The sequence below is a fragment of the Typopeltis vanoorti genome, chromosome 12 (genome assembly GCF_054136105.1).
Source record: "Typopeltis vanoorti isolate ZY-2024b chromosome 12, IOZ_Tvanoo_1.0, whole genome shotgun sequence".
In the NCBI taxonomy this organism is placed as follows: Eukaryota; Metazoa; Arthropoda; class Arachnida; order Uropygi; family Thelyphonidae; genus Typopeltis; species Typopeltis vanoorti.
In genome coordinates this window covers 88559697-88581313 of record NC_143560.1, presented here as the reverse complement: position 1 = coordinate 88581313, position 21617 = coordinate 88559697, and the positions used below count along the sequence as shown (strand labels likewise).

Here is a 21617-nt window from a genome sequence, read left to right as displayed (position 1 = left end):
CTATATCAGGTAATGCATTCCACAGTTCCACCACCCTCACAAAGAAACCACTCCTCACCCTCTTGCTCACAGCTTCCTTTTGTACTTTCCAGGGATGGTCCCTTGTCATCACTCCTTCCCACTGCTCCACCAAGTTAAAGAACTCCCCAGTGTCCACCTTATAACTGCCTTGCAACAGTTTAAAAGTCTCAATCATATCACCTCTCCTTCTATCCACCAAACTAAGCAGTCCATATTCCCTCAGCCGATCCTCATAATTAACATTGTAGAGTCCCAAAACCATCTTTGTTTCTCCTCTGCACCCTTTCCACAGTTAATTTATCCCCTTAAAATCCTGGGGACCAAATTTGAGAACAATAGTCTAAGTGTGGTCTGACTAACCAACACCCCCATTCATTTGCCCATCTGTCTAGTTTATTCAAATCCTCTTGCAGGGCCGCCACATCTGTACTACAAGGGTGGTCTGAAAAGTTCTCGTCCCAACAATGAAAAAAAGAATTTATAATTTCAAAATTATTTTTATTTTTCAACATAATCTCTCTTAAGATTAATACATTTATTCCAGTGATGCTCCAGCACCATTATCCAATCCCTGTAATGGTTCTCAGTAAGATCTGCAAAATACCCCTCTACAGCTGCAATCACTTCTTGATTTGAAGAAAAACAGTGACCAGCAAGGAAGAGTTTTAGTTTTGGGAAGAGATAGAAGTAGTCAGAAGGAGTCAAATCTGGGGAATAGGATGGATGTTCCAACAATTCACAGTGCAGATTCTGTAATTTTCCTATTGCCAAAACCCCTTTGTGGGCAGGTGCATTGTCCTGATGAAAGATGATTTTTTTTCTTCTGCAAACTGGGTCTTTTCTCATGAATTTTTTCATCTAGTCTGGTTAAAAGATCAGAATAATATTCCCCAGTTATTGTTTTAATATTTTCAAGATAATTAATAAACAATATGCCTTTAGCATCCCAAAACACCAATGCCATAACCTCTCCTGCTGTTGATACCGACTTTGTCTTCTTTGGCACTGAATAACCGGCTTCTGTCCACTGTTTTGACTGTTGTTTGGATCTGGTGTGTAATGGTGAATCCAAGTCTCATCCATAGTAATAAATCAACACACAAAATCAATTTTATTCTTGTTAAAAGGCTCCAAGCGCTGTTCAGAGATTTTCATGCGAGCGTGTTTTTGATCTGCTGTGAGCAAGCGCAGTACCCATCTTGTGCAAAGCTTTTTCATTTGCAATTCTTCATGCAAAATATATCCTACACATTCTTTTGAAATGTCTATAGTCTCAGCAATTTCATGCACTTTGACATGCCAGTCATCCAATACCACATTGTGTACTTGATCAATGATTTCTGGTGTTGTTACACTTTTTGGACGTCCTTCACGTGGATCATCTTCAAGGCTTGTATGGCCACATTTAAACTCGGCAGCCCATTTCTTAATTATCAAAAATGAAGGAGAAGAGTGTCCATAAACTTTTATGAACTTCAAATGAATTTCTTTTAGTGTTAAACCTTCTTTTGTTAAGAATTTTATAACTGCATGATACTCAATTTTATCCATTTCAAGGGATACAGACAACACTTTTGCTTCAGACAGCTGTATAAAACAAACTACTTGATAGAATGACTTGCAATTTCATATGGATGTTTATGGCAGATGTACCAACGTTGGAAAAAAAATCTTGCCGATAGTGTTGCCATCTATGGTCGAGGCAGAGAACTTTTCAGACCATCCGCATATTACTAATAACCCTTCCCAGCTTCACATCATCTGCAAACAACTGAATATCCCATTGCAATCCTTTGACAATGTCATTGATATAAAGGTTAAACAATATAGGTCCCAGTACTGAGCCCTGTGGAACCCCACTTGTAATCTTCTACCTCCTAGATATTGCCCCACCATACATAACTCTCTGATACCTATCAGACACCCAATCCTGAATCCAGTTGACTACCCCGACATCTAAACCCATGTGTTGTAACTTAAATATCAGCTTATCATGTGGCAACCTATCAAATGCCTTTGCAAAATCCAATAAAATGGCAGTGTATGCATTTTCCTCATCAACTGCTCGTCACTTTATTATAAAAGGCAATCATATTATTTAAGCAAGAGCACCCCTTAAAAAATCCATGTTGATTCTCACAGATAACATTACCCTCATCTGCCCAACACTGTATATAGTCCCTCACTAATTTCTCCAAGCCAACCTGGTTGGCCAAGTGGTTAGCGTATCTGCTCTCCAGTCAAAAGGCTGCGGGTTCGAATCCCGCTGTGGGCATGGATGTTTATGATTGTCTGTGGAAATGCTAGTGGTTGTGGTGGGTGATAGATGGCGTTGGTATAGTTGATTGAGACAGAGAGTTGTAGAGAAGGTGCCCTCCCCTGATGAGTCTGGACTTCCTGGAGGTGTCATGTAATATCCAATTACATGATAATAATGATGATAACACAAACTGCCCTATAATTAGATACTTCTAGTCTGCTACCACCCTTATGCAATGACACTATCTTACCTTCCTTCCATTCCTTGGGTACCTCTCCCATAGCCAGACTTTCATTGTAAAGCCAGGTCAAAGGAGCTGTCAGCTAAATATTTGCTAAATTTTTAAAACATTTTTTACTATTGTTAATTGCAGTATAACTGGGAAGGAAAATAAAATGTAATGATTGCAATTATGAATTTATTGCTCACAACAGAAAATTGTTTGTTTCAGAAATTATTTCCAAAACAAATATTCATGTACACAGTGTTCATCTATGTTAAGGAGGTCATCATTACTAAGTTCTGCTGAATACAGTTCAGGTAATTCATGTACATTCATAGTATCTAAGTCATCTAAGTCAAGCTCTCTTCCAATGCTAGTTATTAAATAATAGAGTTTGGTAAAGAGGTCCAGAAAAGATAAGTGCTATATTTTGTAATAATTGGTTATAGTGTTTGCATTTTAGTACAACATTTTTTATTTTTGACAGCTTAGTGTAACTATGTTATTGTTGGGCTTTATAGATTCGTTACTGAAATTTTTTTTTATTGAATTTTGAATCTTACTTTGTCTTGTATGAACAAAATGGCAGTACGAATGAAATTTAAATGTTGTTAATAACGTAGACTTTTAAAAATTGTTTGATATCATGAGTGCAGCATGTGCAACAAGAGAGAAGGTATGGATTTGTAGGAAGTGTGATATTTTGTTAAGCTATGAGTCATCAATGAATGCAAAACAGACTGAAGGAATAAAAGCATAAATGTGGGTGCAAAACACACTGTGTGAATAACATGAATGAAAGCGATCGAGATGCAAGAGTGAAAGAACGTAAGGAAGAAACGATATTCAGTGATATAGAAGCAAAAGGAAGTAAGAATGAGGAAATGGAAGAAACGTGCAGCAGAATGAGAGGGAGTGAGACTATGGGAGCAACAGAGAGAAATTGCTGGAATGCAAGTTACAGTTATTTCTCTTGGAAGAACAAAATTTATAAATTCTCTCACTGATCCTTGCCAATTTTTTTATGGCAGATTTTGAAAAACAAGCTTTTGACTCTGCCCCTCTCAAACCTTCTATCTGGTTATGATATATGTAAATGTGTTTTCTATTTGGTCTCATGGTCCAGATACATGTCACCTCAGTAGCCTTCAACCTTCGAATCCAATTTACAATGGAAAAGGAAACTAATAATTGTCTGGCCTTTTGGATGATGATGTGACTGTTTAAGTAGATTTCTTCCTGTAAATGGAAAAAAAAAATCATATCATCATCCAGCCCAACGGTATGGTATTTTAAAAATACTTATGCACAGAGCCAGAGTGATTTGTTCTAATGATACAGCTCTTTCCACAGAACATAAATATCCGTGCCATACTTTCTTGGCCAATGGCTACAATTCCTACAAAATAGATAAAATACTACTTTTCCCTCCTCTAATACACAGGAACAAAAAATTACTATTCCTATTCATCATGTCAGAGGTACATTAGAAAAGATAGCCAAAGTACTAATAAAACATGTCCTCCACACCATGCTCAAACTGCATGTTAAATTAGCAAGTCTGATCTGCTCTCCTAAGGATAAACTTCATTCTCTAGTGCATGAAGTTCCTTGTGACTGACTTGGCCTACTATTGACAGACAGGAAGATCTGTTAACATCTGCCTTAGAGAACATAAAAAATACATTTGCTAATATTATTATAGAAAGTTAGGACCAGAAGACCATGCTTTGGACATCCCTTTACATAGGATTAGATGAAAAAAAAAAAAAATAATAATAATTATTATTATTATTACAAGACCTCATGGAGTCAAAGACTCATTTGGGAGGTCCTTTTATCACACACACACACACACATCTCATCATACTGCGTCTTAAACACACTCAAACTCCTTGCAGATACTACACTCTCAGGCAAGGCATTCCAATCATTCACAACTCTGCACGAAAAAAACCTGCCTCTCACTCCCCTACTCACACCCTCTTTATACAGTTTCCAGGGATGACCTCTGGTTCTCCCCTGATCTCCTACTATTCTCTGTAGAACTTCTCCACCATTGATCCTATAACAACCCCTTACCAACTTGTAGGTCACTATCATATCTCCCCCTCTTCCTCCTGACCACCAGCCTCTGCAAATTACATCTTCTCAATCTTTCCTCATACTCGACATTCCAGAGGTCAGAAACTACCTTAGTCAGTCGCCTTTGGACCCTTTCCAACATCTCTTCATCCTTCTGAAAACCTGGTGACCAAATCTGGGCACAATAGTCCATGTGTGGCCTAATCAAAGCCTTATACAATGGAACAAGAATTTCCCTACTTCTACACGTCAGTGTCCTCCGCATCATTCCCAGAAGCCTTTGTGTTGTCTTTGCAATTTTGGCGATGTGTTCCCTAAATTTTAGATCCTTATCCACTATCACCTACAGATCTCTTATTTCCTCTACCTCCAATAATATATTCTCACCAAGCATAAATTCTGCATCCCATCTTTGTTTTCCAAATTTTAAAACCTTACATTTTGCAACATTGAACTCGCATCCTCATTTCCGAGCCCAATCACTCAATTTATTCAAGTCTTCTTGTAAGGCCACAACATCTTCTCTACTCTTTATGGTTCATCCCAACTTTGCATCATCTGCAAACAACTGAATATCTCCATCCAAATCTTCGCCAATATCATTAATATACAAGTTACACAGTAATGGCCCTAAAACAGACCCCCTGAGGCACTCCACTAGTGACTTTCTTTTTCTTGGATATCGCACCCCCATACACAACTTGTTGATACCTATCAGATAGCCAGTCTCCAATCCAATGCACTAATCTAATATCCAATCCCATCTACTCTAGTTTGACTGTCAACTTATCATGAGGTACTCTATCAAAAGCCTTTGTGAAATCCAAGTATATTGCTGTGCATCCTTCTCCTCTGTCCATGTAAGCAGTCACCTTATTGTAATAAGTAAGTAGATTACTAAAACATGACCTCCCCTTAGCAAATCCATGCTGTCCATCAAAGATATTACCATTGTTGTCAACCCAATTCTGGATCCTAGTTCTCACAAGCTTCTCCAACAACTTAACCACAACACCTGACACACAGATAGGCCTATAGTTTGATGCTTGAGTTCGATCATCTCCTTTATGAAGTGGCACAATCTTGCCCTCCTTCCACTCCTTAGGAACTTGACCAAGTGCAAGACTCGGATTAAAAAAATATGTCAAGGCAGGTGTCAACTCCACACAATCCTTCAGAATATGCAGTGATATATTATCAAGTCCCACAGCCTTATTTACATCTAGTTTACTCAACTCCCCAAACACCTCTTGCTCACTTACAGTCAGTCTCTCCTCCCCATCATCAACTGCTCTCAATCTCTCCATGAAGTCACATTCACAAGATTAAAAGATCTTTATGAACTGCTCATTAAGTATCTCACATTCTGCAACAGCTGTCTTTATACCATTTTCTCCAATCAATATCATCCTTCCATAATCATTCTTTCTTTTAATGGCTATATATCGAAAGAACTCCCTAGGATTCTTTTTGGCTTGATTAGCTAACTGCTGTTCATACCTCTCTTTAGCTACTCTCACCAACCAAGTCACCCTCCTTGCCTGGTCTTTGTAGACCTCATGAAATTAGTTATTTCCACTTCTCTTATGCTGCATCCACAATGCCCTTTTTTTCTCTGAATCACAATCTAATGTGCTATTTAGAAGTCAATTACAGATCAGAAAGATTATTTTTAGAGTCAGTATGGCTACGAAGAATTCTCCTAACCTGAACACATATGGTTGCATTAATTTGCCAAAAATTTGGGAGATTTTTATCTTAAAATTGACTCAATAAAATTTAGCTGTAATACTTCTTTTTTTAACAATATTAGAGGGTTAGGACTTTAATCTGTTGTCCATCACAATTTGAATTGTTTCATTTACTCAGTGGCATGTATAAACTATAATATACTGCTTTGTGCTCTGAAATTTGAAATTTCTGATTTGAAATTCGATTTGAAATTTCGCAAAATATAAGCCAGTTAATAAACATCTTTTTTATGAAATAGTTTGTTTGGTGTTTTAATACCATTAAAATAAGTTATGAATAACTTTCGACACTAAAAGCTTGTCTGTTAGGTTAAAAAACTAAATGTTATGGTGACAAAATAAAATAATACATTATTAATTCCTACTAAATGTTGCTCATGTAATTATACAGAAATGCCCTTTCCTTTCAATGTGGGTTTAAAATATATGCCACTAACATTTTCTGTTCATTTACCTAAGGCTTCATATATCCTAGAGTATGCCTTTTCTTGAATAAAGTCCTGCAAAGAGGGGGGGGGGTCATTCATATGTATCATTAATAAATCATTCAGAGTAGATCATGACCTCAACTTTTTTTTTTTTAATATCATATTCATTTGACTAAAACCTTATTCATATGACAGCATCCTTGCTGGTATAATGGCTATAATTTCAAGCAATTTTGAAAGAAATGGAAACCTGTTATTATTACTCTTTGTTCTTTCAAAAACGTTTTGTATGTTTAAATGTTTTCCCATAACTCTCTGAACTCATTATCACGTGTTCACCAAATTTACTAATTGTTACTTCGTTATCAAAATATTTGTTGAAATTACCAAAAAATCTTGATTTTATTTTATTTTCCAAACTCTTCCAGATCTTCAGGCCAAGTAACTTTGAGACATCTTTAGCAATTTTATTCATTTCGACTAAATATTTATTATTATTATTATTATTCAGGCCTCCATTGGAGTCAAAAGACTCATCGTGGGAGGTCCCTCCTAGGAAACACAATGTCTATCAATACCACTCCTTAAACTCATTGACCGTTCTCACTCTCACCACTATCTGCCTTTGTACCCTTTCCGCAATTAGTTTATCCCCTTCAAAATCTGGGGACCAAATCTAAGTGTGGTCTAATCAGAGTCTTATACAACGGAATGATAACTCTTTTATCTCTGCAGATCAGTGTCCTTCTCATTATTTTTATTTTTAGACAGCTTTAGCAATATTATTATTATTCTCATTATTGCAGCAATCCTCTGTGCTACCTTCACCACCTTTGCAATATGTCCCCTAAATTTCAGGTTTCTATCAATCATCAACCTCCAGATCTCTTGTCTCCCCTACTTCCTCCAGTATAGCTCATCCAATAGAGAATGCAGCATCCTATCGATGTGTCCCAGACCTTACATTTTGCTGCATTAAACTGACACCCTATTCATTTGCCCATTTGTCTGGCTTATTCAAATCCTCTTGCAGGGCTACCACATCTGCCCTATTACTAATAATGCTTCCCAGCTTTGCATCATCTGCAAACAACTGAATATCCCCCTGCAATCCACTAACAATGTCATTGATATAAAGGTTAAACAATATAGGTCCCAGTACTGAGCCCTGTGGAACCCCACTTGTAACCCTCTGCCTCCTTGAAACTGCCCCACCATACACAACTCTCTGATACCTATCAGACAGCCAATCCTGAATCCAGTTGACCAATCTGACATCCAGACCCACGTGCTGCAACTTGAATATCAGGTTATCATGTAGCACCCTGTCAAATGCCTTTGCTAAGTCTAGGAAAATGGCAGTATATGCCTTTCCCTCATCTACTGCTCTTGTAACTTTATTATAAAAGGCTAGCATATTACTAAAACAAGAGCGTGCCCCTTCACAAATCTATGTTGACTTTCACAGACAGCATTATCCTCATTTGCCCAAAGCTGTATACGGTCCCTCACTAATTTCTCCAAGTTTTACTAACTACTGATGACACACAAACTGGCCTATAATTAGAAACTTCCAGTCTGCTACCGCTTGTATGCAATGGCACTATCTTACCTTCCTTCCATTCCCTGGGCACCTTTCCCATTGCCAGACTTTCATTGAAAAGCCAGGTCAAAGAAGCTGTCAGTTCTTTAGCACATTCTCTCAAAACTCGTGGTGAAATACCATCCAGTCCCACAGCTTCACTAACATCCAGAGCACTCGGTATTTGGATCACACGCTCCTCCTGCACCTCTAAACCTCGAACCTGCCCTATCCCTGTAGTATTAAAATTTACTTTAATACTAGCATTCATTGAACAATTCCATTATGTCCTCTGCATTAGTCACTCTATTCCCATTTTTAACCCAACAATGTTATTCTTCCATGGTCATTTCTCCTCCTACTGGCCACATAGCTAAAAAATTCCCTAGGATTTTTCTTTGGATCTTAGGGCCAATCTCTTCTCATATTCCAGTTTCGCCTTCCTTACCATACTACACTCTCCAGGCCTGTGTCTTATATTCTTCATGCATCTTCTCTTCACCTGTCTCCTTATATCTCTTCCATAGCCTCTTTTTCGCAGACTCCAAATTGTGTCCTCTTCTTCACTCGTGGAATACAGCTTACTATTGCTGCTAACAAACATTCCTTCACAATTTCCCAAGCACTAATGATATCCTGTCTTTCCAATTCCTCCCTCCATGAAAATACCCCAAGTTGACATCTAAGACTATTATAATCACCTGGCTTATAATTCCACATACTTTCCTGTCTCTTTGATACTCCTGCATGTCTATTCATCTTCCAAGTTAAAATCATATGGTCACTCTCTCCAACTGGTGGGAGAGATGTCATCTTAGTTATAATCAACTTTTCTGATGTTATGACCAAATCCAAAACTCTTGAACCTCTTGTTCCCTCTATTACATGTTGCTTAAGATATTTGTCCCTCAAGAATTCTAAAAATTCCATTCCCTTATTGCTAAATGCATCTTCCCCTTCCCGATTTATACTGCTGTAGTTAAAATCTCCCAAAACAATCATTCTTCTTGCACTTGTCAAGCTCAACTGTCTAAACATCTCCTGGTCCCCATCCTCTGTAGTTCTTGGTCTGTAGCAACACCCCACTAAATATCCTGTCTTGCCCACCTCTACCTCACACCATATGCTTTCAAAATCATTAGTGTCACCACCTTCCAGAGCCTCTACTCTTAGGGGACATAAGTTGTGTCACTTATCATAAGCAGTACTCCACCACTACACTTTCCTCTCCTATTCTGCCAAAAAATACTGTACATGCTGCTTCTATTCCTGCTATTATATCCTCTTCTGTTAATGAAGTCTCAGTGATCCCAATAATCTGTGTCCAGGCTGATGCTATCAGCACCACCAATTCCTCTCCTTTATTCCAGATACTCCTGGCATTAGTATAAAGCATAAAAATGCCATTGTTTTTATACCCAGCCTTATCCCCCTCTAGACTCCACTGAGCCCAGTGGAGTCTAGAGGCTGATGTCGTCCCCTTTCTCCCACGTACCCAATCCCACAAGAGGCCGCCCCTGCTACCATCCATTCTAGAACACACTGACTCGTTCAGAACAGCAATCTCTCCAGATGCCTACGGCCTTCCTCATTCAAATGCAAGTGGTCTCTTGCATACAATTCCTCTCTGTCCTCAAATGCCCTCCAAGCATCCACATATTCCAATCCTCTCTTCTGACACATTCTAGTTATTATGTTATTCAATATTACTGCTCTTCTGCTCAGCTTGTCACAATCATACCTAGGCAACATGCACACTATCTTTCCTCTCTGCGTCTTCTTTCATACAACCTCAAGCCAGAATCTCATATCTCTCACTGCCCAATTTACATTACCTCTCAAGTCATTTGTTCCTACCATTACAATCATCTCATCCACCCCTCTTAATTGCCATAGCCACACTTTCTATCGTTCCTCCAGGCAAACACTCCTCACGCATCCTATCTTGAACACCACGGATCATTGAGTCCCCATACATTACACCTCTTACCACTCTGTTCCTCGATTGCTCACAAGCAATCAATGAATTTTATCAAATTCATTATTCTGTTATCTATATGACTTTTTTCATGCAATATTCGAGTAGCTTTCTGAATGCATTACCTGAATACCATTCTTTGTCTTCATTTCCTCATGACCTCAACAATTCTTAAACAATCCTTTTGATGCTGCAGGATCATCACTTGTTCTATTGCCTAGTTCTGCCAAATGCATTACCACTGCAGAGCAGTCAACAAATGCAGTCAGTACCTCACTCTATTAAACACCCACCTTACTGAATGAAGATATTTGAATTTAGAGATTTTGGTTTGTAACATGGCCGCTGCTTTTCCCAATTCTTTGTCTTTTTGATGAATTCTGGTAAAAGGCACATAATTTTTTGCTGCTTTTCAATTCTGGCAACAAAGAGAACATCTTTAATAGTGTTTACATTACTTTAATTACTAGCAAGTTATCTGCTCCATCTGTTCTAATGACTTTTAACCAATTCCCAGTCTTCCATAACAGGAATAACGTGTTCATTTCACTCTTTAATGCATCAAAGCACCCTGCAGCAGTTGAGTTTTGAAGAAGATTATGGAAAGAAATGCCTCTTTCAGTTTCTGATTTTTATCTACGTATCTCATATAAAGGACAAGTTCCTCCTTCTTTGAAGTATCTGTAGAAGCATCTAGAAGAAGCCTCACTCTAATGAAGTCTTCAGTTTATAACTAATTTTTAATAATATCAGTAAAAACTAACATGTTATTTTGATACTGCTTAAATTAATTTAATAAGTTAATTCTTCGTAATCACATATGATGCTATCTCCTGTTAGAAATAAGCTTCTTTACTAAATTCGTTCACCACTGCTCCTGATCAAATAACTTAATAGTGAATGAGATAATGTTTTAAAATAAAAATTAAAAAAATAGTAAATTATTCAAAGAAAATAATATATTTTGAAAGAAATTAGAACCATCCTGAAAATTCGCTTGCCACTTATCTCTGGTAACTTGCCTGTGGCTAATGCATTTTTGGGGCTCTGATAATAATCATATATCCAAACCAATATTCTTATTGACAAACTATCTCCAGATATATGCACTCTGTTATTCTGCTTTCCCTGAAACAGTCTATACATCACATCATTTGACCATATGCATTCTTCAATAACAACTCTTCAAAACCTTTTATATTATTACTAAATTATTAAATGCAGTGATTTTATTTTCAGAGAGCTATAATGCATAAAATTCAAAGAAAAGGATGTCAATTATATATAATAATGCTAACAAAACAAAAGTGATTTACAGCACGACCTTTATTGATATATGTCATCCTGTCATCTTCTCTTCGCTGACTGGTCGAAATGGGAGATTCAAGGAAGTATCGAAACCCAACATCTGACTGACTATGAAAGAAAATACATCTGTTAATTTCATTTAAATGAATAGCACACTAAAATAATTATTAGCAGAATTTACTTATTCTACTGATATATTGGCTGCTACTCAAAAATAGTGATATCTAAATTGATTACTTTTTAAAAAAGAGAATATATGGTGTAAAAAAAAGCAGTCAATGTGACAAAATATATAGTCAGGTGTTACAATAGGCCAGGGAGTGCAAGAAAGATGCAGATACCATGCATTGGCAGATTAGTAGTAAGTGTAGGCTGAGTATTTGTTATGGGGTATGATAGAAAGAAAGAAATTTAAAAATACTTATCACCTCAATGACAGAATACTGATGACAACTTTAACAGCAACCTCAGTGGATCTTGTTATAATTCAAGTACACATGCCAACAACTAATGTCAACAAAAAATAGTGACCTCCCACCATAATGTAATAACAGCATACATTTCCTAGGAAACGTGTTTTACATTATGGAAAATACCAAGAATGATGATTAGAACTTTACCACCTTTGCTGCAAGTTGCCCGAGTTTGTACTACATACTTGGACTATGTGCATTAGCTCACGCTAGTAGTTGCCGATACTTTTATAGTTTATTATACTATATTCAGCACGAAACGCTCTGATTCCAATCTTTCAGTTTCTTATTCGGTTTTAAAACAATGTGGGATTTAATATCCCCTTAAATTAAATAATATTTATATCGCCGAAATGAAGCCTATTGGTTCTTTATATTTAAGTAACTTAATGGGTGCACCTTTTTGACAACTCGTATAGCAGAGTATATAAGTTCTTTTCGCTATACCCTTTGGTATTAATCTGGTCTAGCTACTCACTGATAAAGCCTCAATAAAGGCTGAAACAGGTCTGGGTAGTGACCTACCACCATAATGTAATAACAGCATACATTATGGAAAATACCAAGAATAGCGATCAGAACTTTACCACCTTTGCTGTGAGTTGCCCGAGTTTGTACTATGTACTTGGACTACTTACATTAGCTCACGCTAGTAGTCGCCGATACTTTTATAGTTTATTATACTATATTCAGCATGAAATTCTCTGATTCCAATCTTTGAGGTTCTTATTCGGTTTTAAAACAATGTGGGATTTAATATCCCCTTAATTTAAATAATGTTTAAAAAAAAAGAAACAGATTACATGCTTGAGACGAACAGTGAAAAATGGATGGCCATTGAGGAAATAACTAAAAGATAAGCAGACAAAGTGTCAGGATTTATAAAATTTCACAACCACAGAAGCCTTGGATTACAAATGAGATACTTAAGTTAATAGAAGAATGAAATAAGCAGGGAAAGAAAAAAAAAATATTACAGAAGGCAAGAAACACGATTAAAGAAGATTGCAAAAAAAAAAAAAAAGCAGAAATATGAAGAAATATGTAAAGAAATTGAATATAAATTAAAAACAGGAGGAACTGACAAATAGCAAACAATTATTGTACACACCTGCAATCCCACAACAAAAAGTAAAGTAGTTGGTACCAAACAGATGGAATGAATATCTTTCAGACTTATATAACGAAGAAAATATGAATAGTAGAATTATCAAATCAGAATATGAAGTTAAAAAAAAAAGTCTTGGACCAGAGATACTGGATGAAGAAATTAAAAGAACAATTAAGGAATTACCTAACTGGAAAACTGCAGGAGCAGATATTTCATCTGCTCCTACAGATTTTAATTTTAAAAATCTGGGAGATGCAATACAAGAAGCTGTAAAGTTAATCCATTAAAAGGGACAGGAAGTATATGATTTCTATGAACATTTGATAGTAACAATACCCAAGAAAGGTAATACAACAGATTGTAAAAAAATATTGAATGTTAAGTTTACTCAATCATGGCTCAAAAAACATATAAATAATATAGTGAAATATAGAATAAAATCGAAATTTATTATTGTTTAGATGAAGAACAGTTTGGATTCGAATGGTAAAAGAACTAGAGAAGCAATACTATCCTTAAGAACATTAACTGATTGAAGAACCGAAGTAAATAACGCTACATATATTGTTTTCATAGGCTTAGAAAAGGCGATAATGTACAATGGAATAAGTTTTTTTTTCCCAAATAATGAAGAAAACTGGAATAAACTAGAGAGATAGAAGACTAATTAAGAAACTGTACACCAGCTAGAATATAAAGATAAGCTGGAAAATGAAGCATCTGCAAAAGTAAAGAAATGTATAAGAAAAGGTTGTGTACTACAACTATTACTTTTCAACCTGTATATAAAGAATGCAATAAGATTAATAAAAGGAATGAATGGGATAACTATAGGTGGAGTGCATATATATGATATGCTTTGCTGATGATATAGCTGTATCAGCTGAGAATGAACAGGATTTAAAACAAATATTATTTAGGATGGATGATGTTTTATCTGATTATGGACTTAAGATAAATGCAACAAAAACTAAAATTATTGGTGGTAGATTCAAAAGAACAAAATAAGATAGATAAACTAGTGATTAGAAGAATATTTAACAAGTAAATATCATTCATGTATCTTGGAGGAATTATTCAAGATGAAGGGAGATGTTGGAAATACAAAGAATCGTTATGGCAAAAGAAGTACAGCAATTCCTCGATTAATTGTCTCTCCGATTAGTAAGTCAAATTTTTTCTATACCAAATGCAATTAAAGCGTCTCTAAAATTCGTTTGTGCACCTATATACATCTTAAAAATAAATGTTACAGATTTTAAAAATATTCTATCTATACATTTTTTATGGCTAATCGTTTTAATAAATCACTCACCAGGATGAAATAATTTAGTTACTGATTTAAAACATTTTACAAATATTATTTTTTAATGGAATACTACACTTTTTCCATGTACACTATGTTCTAAATTTACTGCAAAATTTATGTCATCTGCTAATTACATAGCATTTTGCTGATCATATCTCATGCCTTCTTTGCAATTGTTTTCCTTACTTTTTTATTTTAAAGTATTTTCCTAACTTTTAGTCATGAGTAAAAGAATTAGTGAGCAAAAAAAGTGGAAGTGTGAAAAATATTAAAAGTAATCTCATTGGAAGAAAAACTTGAAATAATAAAGAAAAATGAGCAAGGCAAGTCCAGCGCAAAGGCAGGACAAGAACACAAAATGGGTGAATCAACTATAAGAGCAATTTTAACCAAAGCTGCTGAATACAAAGAGAAAGGCAAGGCTGCTTCAAGTTCATCATGCATGCAGACTACTCGAAATCAAAGTATTATAATGATTGAATTAGAGAGACTTTTTCTACGTGGATTGAAGACTGTAACCAAAAACGGATCCCACTAACATTGACCTTATTAAATCAAAAGCATTAACTTCCCTACTGGCTGAGGTGGATGAAATAGTGAGACCAAGTTGCACTTCTTATCCATGTTATTCAATAGGTAATACAGAATTGTATTCAGATTTAGCCTGATGTCTATAGACGTCATGGCCAGTTGTGGGGTTAAGGCTCTTTGAATCTTGAAAGAAAGGGCTATCAATGATTGAAAAGAAGAAGAATTCCATGCTAGTGCTGGTTGGTTTGAGCATTTCAAAAAGAGAAATAGCCTACATAATGTTTGAATCACATGAGAAGCTGTAAGTGCAGACAAGGGGGTGGCCACAAATTATCCAGAGATTTTGAAGAAAATTGTGCAAGAAGAGAACTATTGTGACCAACAAATATTTAATGTTGATGAAACTGGCCTTTTTTTTTTTGGAAGCAAATTTCTTCCAAGACTTTTCTGGCCGAATCAAAGAAATCTCAGCCTGGTTATAAAGTCACCAATTAAAGAATGACTCTTCTATTAAGTAGCAATGCCAAAGGTGATCTAAAGTTAAAATCCATGGTGGTTTACAGGGCACAAAATCCTAGGGGGTCCTCAAAGGCATTAATGAAGCTTCCCTCCCCATTATTTGGAAGTCTAACAAGAAAGCATGGATTACTAAAGCTTTAGGGAAAAGCAGCAAAATTTGCAGAAGAGCAGAAAAGGTAATAGGGCTATACCATCAGTTGTATGAAAAAAAAAGAAACAGAATGCCTGCCAAACTATGTTAGCTCAATTCTTTGTAAGAAGTAGAATAATAAATTTATATTCTGAATATATTTTATTGTCTTTCAGCTTCATGGTTTTCCTTTAACTAGGCCCTGAGACATACCCTAATTCTTTTATAAAAAAAATTAAGGGTCAAAAGAGAAATTTGAGGAACGAATTACACTTTTTTCCCTCATAGGTTATTATATTTGATTAGTGCATTTTCAATTAATATGTCCATTTTAAATGATGCATTAGGCACATTAATTGAGGGATTGCTGTATTAAAGAAAAATAGATCATTTATTATAAGTAAACACATATGGAAAAGATTTATAAAAATATTTTGTTTGGAGCATATTCTTACATGAGTGTAAGACTTAGACTATAACAGCAGAAGACTGGAAGATAATTGAAGCATTTGAAATGTATTGTTGGAGAGTACTGCTAGGAGTAAATTGGAGAGAAAGAATGTATCTGATTTATTCTCCTGACCCGGGTCGAAGAATAAATCAGATAGAAGCCAAATGGATGAGTGGTATCATTAAACTATAAAAAAATAAAGAAAGAAGGAAATATAAAGAGAAAGCTGATCAGCAGGCTCATGAGCATTTGAGCATACAAAAGCATAGTCAAGAAGGATAAGCAGCATGGTAAGGAAGATGAAATCAGATTATAAGAAGAAATTAGCCAAGCAGGCCAAAGGAAATTACAAAAGGTTCTTTCACTGGAGGAATAAAATGAAGAATTATTATGGAAGAATAACTTTAATGAATGTTGATGGTATGCATGTGAGCAAAGCAGAAGAAACAGTTCAGTTACTGCGGTTGCCAATGTAGATGGACAAATGTAAGAGGTAGATAAACTGGAAATGCTTAGTATATTACAAAATATTAATGTGAATACCGCAGTTCCCCCCCCCTTATCCGTGGGTTCAGTTATCTGCAGTCAACTCCGAGTCCAAAAATATTAAATGGAAAATTCCATAAATAAACAATTTATAAATTTTAAATTGCATGCTATTCTGAGCAATGTGATGAAATCTCACACCGTCCCATCCGGTGTGTGAATCATCCCTTTGTGCAGCATATCCACGCATACCGTACATATACCATCTTAAAATATTAAATGGAAATATTCCAGAAATCAACATTTCATAAGTTTTAAATTACATACTGTTCTGAGTAGTTCTCAGTTATCAGATCAACTGTCGCAAATCGTAGTGCTTGTGTTCAAGTAAGTTCAAGTTCAAGTAAAATGTTTGTAAAAGCCTCCTCTGGATGAGCTTGTATAGCTCCTTGAGTTATAAGGCTAGTCTTAAAAAAATGACATTTGAATTGGATAAAAGAAATGAGTAGAACATGATACTACTGGAGTTTGCACAAACATTCGACAGGATAATGTATGGAAATCAATTATGTACTACAGCGAATGGGGATGAATATGAAGATAAGGATGAGAGCAGCTCAAAGACAGACATGAAAAGTAATATGGTCTGCTACATGGGTATGTAAGGTACTGGAGCCACTCTATTTAATTTATACAGGAAGTGATTTGAGGGGGGGGGCATCCAGTTGTTTGCTAATGATGCAAAACTGGTTAATAAAGGTGACACAGATCCAAAGAACTATCATTCTTTTCCAGCATGGGAAAGAATAGTGGTTGCCAAAGATAACAATATAAAGATTACAAGCAGTGTATTGATGGGATTGAACTGCAGACAATTGAGAAGACAATTTGGAAATAATGATGCATGACAGGGAGTTATGTTTAGAGGGCAAACTGCAAAAGTGAATAAAACGGCACAAAAGTATTACTTGAAGCAGTGATACAAAGATTGTTATTGCTCTTTCTAAGAAGCAGATATGGTCACCTTTTGACTACTGTGCACAGATGTAGTCACTTGGGTTCCTTGAAGTTGAAGTGGTGAAAAAGATACAGACACAAGTAACCAAGATGTTGACAGATCTCTGGATGAGGAAAGATTAAGGTCATGTGGATTATGAAGTTTAGATGACATGCAAAAAAGATGGAAGGTATATATGATAGAAATATAAGTTAGTAAATGGGCTTTATAAGATTGATGAAGAAGCCATTTCTTTAATACACAAAGAAGGAAGGAAGACAATTAGAGGTCACCCCTAGAAGTTGTATAAGAGTGTGATTAACAAGAAACTGAAAAGTAAGGAGAATGAGCTAGAAGTAGTCTTGCATGATTTCATAGTGAATAAGTTTGAGAGAAAAGTATGATAGGTTGTGTGAATAATGGTTAGTGTGGACCTCTTGTAATATGTCTTTGTACCCATAGAGATGTACATATAATAATAATAATGTACCAACAAAAATTTAAATAACAGACTCTATATCAGTAGATATGATGACTGTCTACAAGGGAACCTCTTGACTCCAAACCTGCACTAAGGAGGTGTATAAAGAAAATATTACTTATAAAATAGACAAAATGCAGGGGTCTTATAGCTATGACACCCTATAAAATATAAGGGTTGTAGCAATTATATACTTAGTAATAAATTTTTTGTGTCTGTGTTTATATATTAATTTTTTTCTATATCACAAGTACCTCTAAAAAATATCAGTGACTTTGGCTTAATAAATGATCCCTCATCTCCATCATCAGATTTCAATTTCTCTGGATATCTTTCATGGATATTCTACTATATCCCAAAGATGCTCAGTGAAATTTAAATCTGATGACTGAGATGAGGGATAATTTATTAAGCCAAAGTCACTGGCATGTTTTTAGAAGTATTTGTGATACATCCATGAAAGAGATATCCATAGCAGAGATCCACTGCAACGAAATCTGATGGAAAACAAAAACTTCATTGTACCACATGGATTAGGATAGATGTGGAATGTTTTCAAAACCTCTTGGAGTCAATGTACTGGTATACTGAGGCTGTTCAAAAGCTTATTGTATCCCAAGTTATAAGATATCTCTAATAAATTAGTCATCTGGTATATACAGGTGAAGACAAGAACATAATTTTTCAAATACAAGAATAAAAGGCTGTTCAATCTAAAGCAAAAAAACTTTTCCACACTTACGAAAAAGTTAAGACACATCCCTATTACAGTCAAGACTCAGACTCTGTGAGGGTTCAGCAGCTCAGTTGGAAAAGGCCTGAATCCATCTAGGACACAAGAAACCTTTATATGAGGTCTGTCAACTGATAGTAAATTAGCTGATTTCATAGAGACGATAGGATTTTTACTCTAGGAAATCAGTTCTTTGCCCCTGCCAAACAGACACTCTAGAAAGAAAATAAATGCACTTAACAAAAACAAGTAGACCACACAGACAGAATTAACTACCTATCATAGCGTTAATTAGATTTATGTGAAGCCATGTTACTTAGCTATGATAGGCCAATGAATCTTTCAAGGAAAAGATGAAATACAAAATTAATTTGAATATCTTGTAGAAGCATACCAACTGAACTTTGTTGGCTTGATTAAACATGTATGCACATGCCATATAATTTCTTATATATTTTGGTTTCACAATAAGCAAACTGTATTTTCTGCCATTTGGTACAAAGCATTCTTTTTTCATTATATCAATCCATGCAAGAAGCAACAAAACCTATAACAAAATAATGCATGCTTGGCAAGTAATTACTGAAAGAGAGAGAGAGAGAATCTGTTAGTGTTTTTTGAAGAGCAGAGGATTGCCCGCATTGGCAAAAACAGTACTGGGAAAAACTGTTCCAAAGAACAACAGTAGATGCAATGAAAGAGGAGGAGGAAAAGTTGGCTTATAAAATTTGAGTTGAACTATGTATGAATGGTGAGCAGCCATATTCTTATATGTTAGAGGAAAGCAGAGAAATGGTGATGGCCAGTTCAGAAACAGAGCCCTTGAAAAGGCCTATAAAAAAAAAAAATGCAAAAAAAAAAGAAGCACTATTGTTATCTTCTTGACTTCCATGGAGTCATAAGACTCATCATAGGAGGTCAATGCTATTATAATAGCATTGAGTTCCTTACTCTTCCATCATTTGTACTTTCCACCCTCTCAAGCAATGCAATCATATGCTTCTACCACTTTCCATGCAATCAACTTATTTCTTACCCTTTTATATTATTATTATTATTTATTTATTATTTTTTTTTTTTTTTGCAATTTCTAGAGATGGCTTCTTGTTCCTTCCCTTCATTCTACCATATGAAAAATCTCTCCAGTGTTAATCCAATAATAATCCTTCAACAACTTAAATGTCTCAATCATATCCTCTCTTGGGTCTTCTCTATCCACTAAACTCTGTGGTCTGCATGCCCTCAGTCTATCCTCATTGATGAGGATAGACTGAGGGCATGGTACTTTATCCCCTTCAAATGCTTCACCAGTATTTGAAGGGGATAAAGTACCCTTGGTACTTTATCCCCTTCAAATACTGGTGACCAGATCTGAACAGAGAAATCTAGACAAGGTCTGATCAAAGTTTTTTTATACAATGGGACTACCACCCTTTTATCTCTCATGGTCAATGTCCTCCTAAATATTGCAGCAATTCTGAGATGTCTTCGCAATTTGCAATATGTCCTCTGAACTTCAAATTTCTATTTACAATCACCCCACTTCTTTTTCTTGCTTCCTCCACTTCTTTTAGTATAACTCCACCAGGTCAGTATGAAGCATTCCATCTGTGATCCCAAATTTCCAAACATTAAGATGTTAATGCAACTGAAAGACATTCAGTTGCATTAAAACTTTAATGCAACTGAAAGACATTCAGTTGCATTAAAATTACATCCCAGTTATTTGCCCACCTTTCCAGCTTATTCAAATTCTCTTGAAGAGCCGAAACATCAACACTATCACTAATAACCCTCCCAAACTGTACATCATCTGCAAACTGAATCTTTCTCTATTCCAGTGACAATATCATTAGCATAAAGATTGAAGAGTAGTGGCTCCAGTGCTGAACCTGTGGAACTCAAAAAACGACAGTGTATACCTTACTTTCATCCACTACTCTTGTTACTTTACTAACTGTTTCTTCAAGAGATACTTGTGCATTGAGAGGTTTCTTCAATTAACATGCAAAAACACAAGGGATATGTAATACTATTTAAGGCCATATATTTCAGCCTGAATATTACAGGCCATCATCAGTGGCAATAGTTAATTACAATGTGAACAATGGATTGATTTGAAAAAGTAAGAGCTGCATGATGTTATGCATAAGACAATACAATGGTATAAATGAGATAATATTACAATATTAATTATTCAACACCTATCTAAAAAAAATTATTTATGTGTGATTAAAATAAGACCTTCCCATATCTTAGATAGAAAGAGAGGTTTGGATTTAAGTTTAGACAGTGAAGGCCTCAGTGCTTTCTGTAAACAAGCATTCAAATTTATACCGACATCAATGAAGTAGTAAGCGTTTCAGACCATACAACAATGGTGTAGCAAGGGGAGAGGGCAGAGATGGCGGTCTGCCCCCCCCCCCCCCCCCCCGGCAGCACGTTTTTGGGGGTATCACATAAGACACAATTTTATTTGTCGACAATTCTTTTATTTATGTTAACTTAGTAATTTTTATTACTTATTTAATAATTAGTTTTTAACAACTATACTTACAACTAAAATAAATAAAATATAACAAAACCATTACATATCCCTATCATACTATAATCCAAATTCTTAAAAATAAAACAATAAAACGCATGGCAAGGTGATTGCTTTATTGGTTTATTGCTTATACTGTGGCAACTGCTTCTCAGCAGCTGGCACCATACAGTCAGTACACATTTGCAAAAACGTATTTTTTTTTTTTTATTTCT

The 21617-nt window shown here is 35.6% G+C and overlaps 1 protein-coding gene across 1 annotated transcript in view; it reads right to left on the bottom strand.

Moving 5' to 3' along the window:
• LOC150100977 (protein grainyhead-like) overlaps positions 1-21617 on the bottom strand; it is a 267013-nt gene that overhangs the window by 160078 nt on the left and 85318 nt on the right. Inside the window, exon 5 of the mRNA XM_090401949.1 lies at positions 11653-11744. Coding sequence (XP_090258075.1) covers positions 11653-11744 — 92 coding nt within the window. The remainder of the gene's footprint in view (positions 1-11652; positions 11745-21617) is intronic.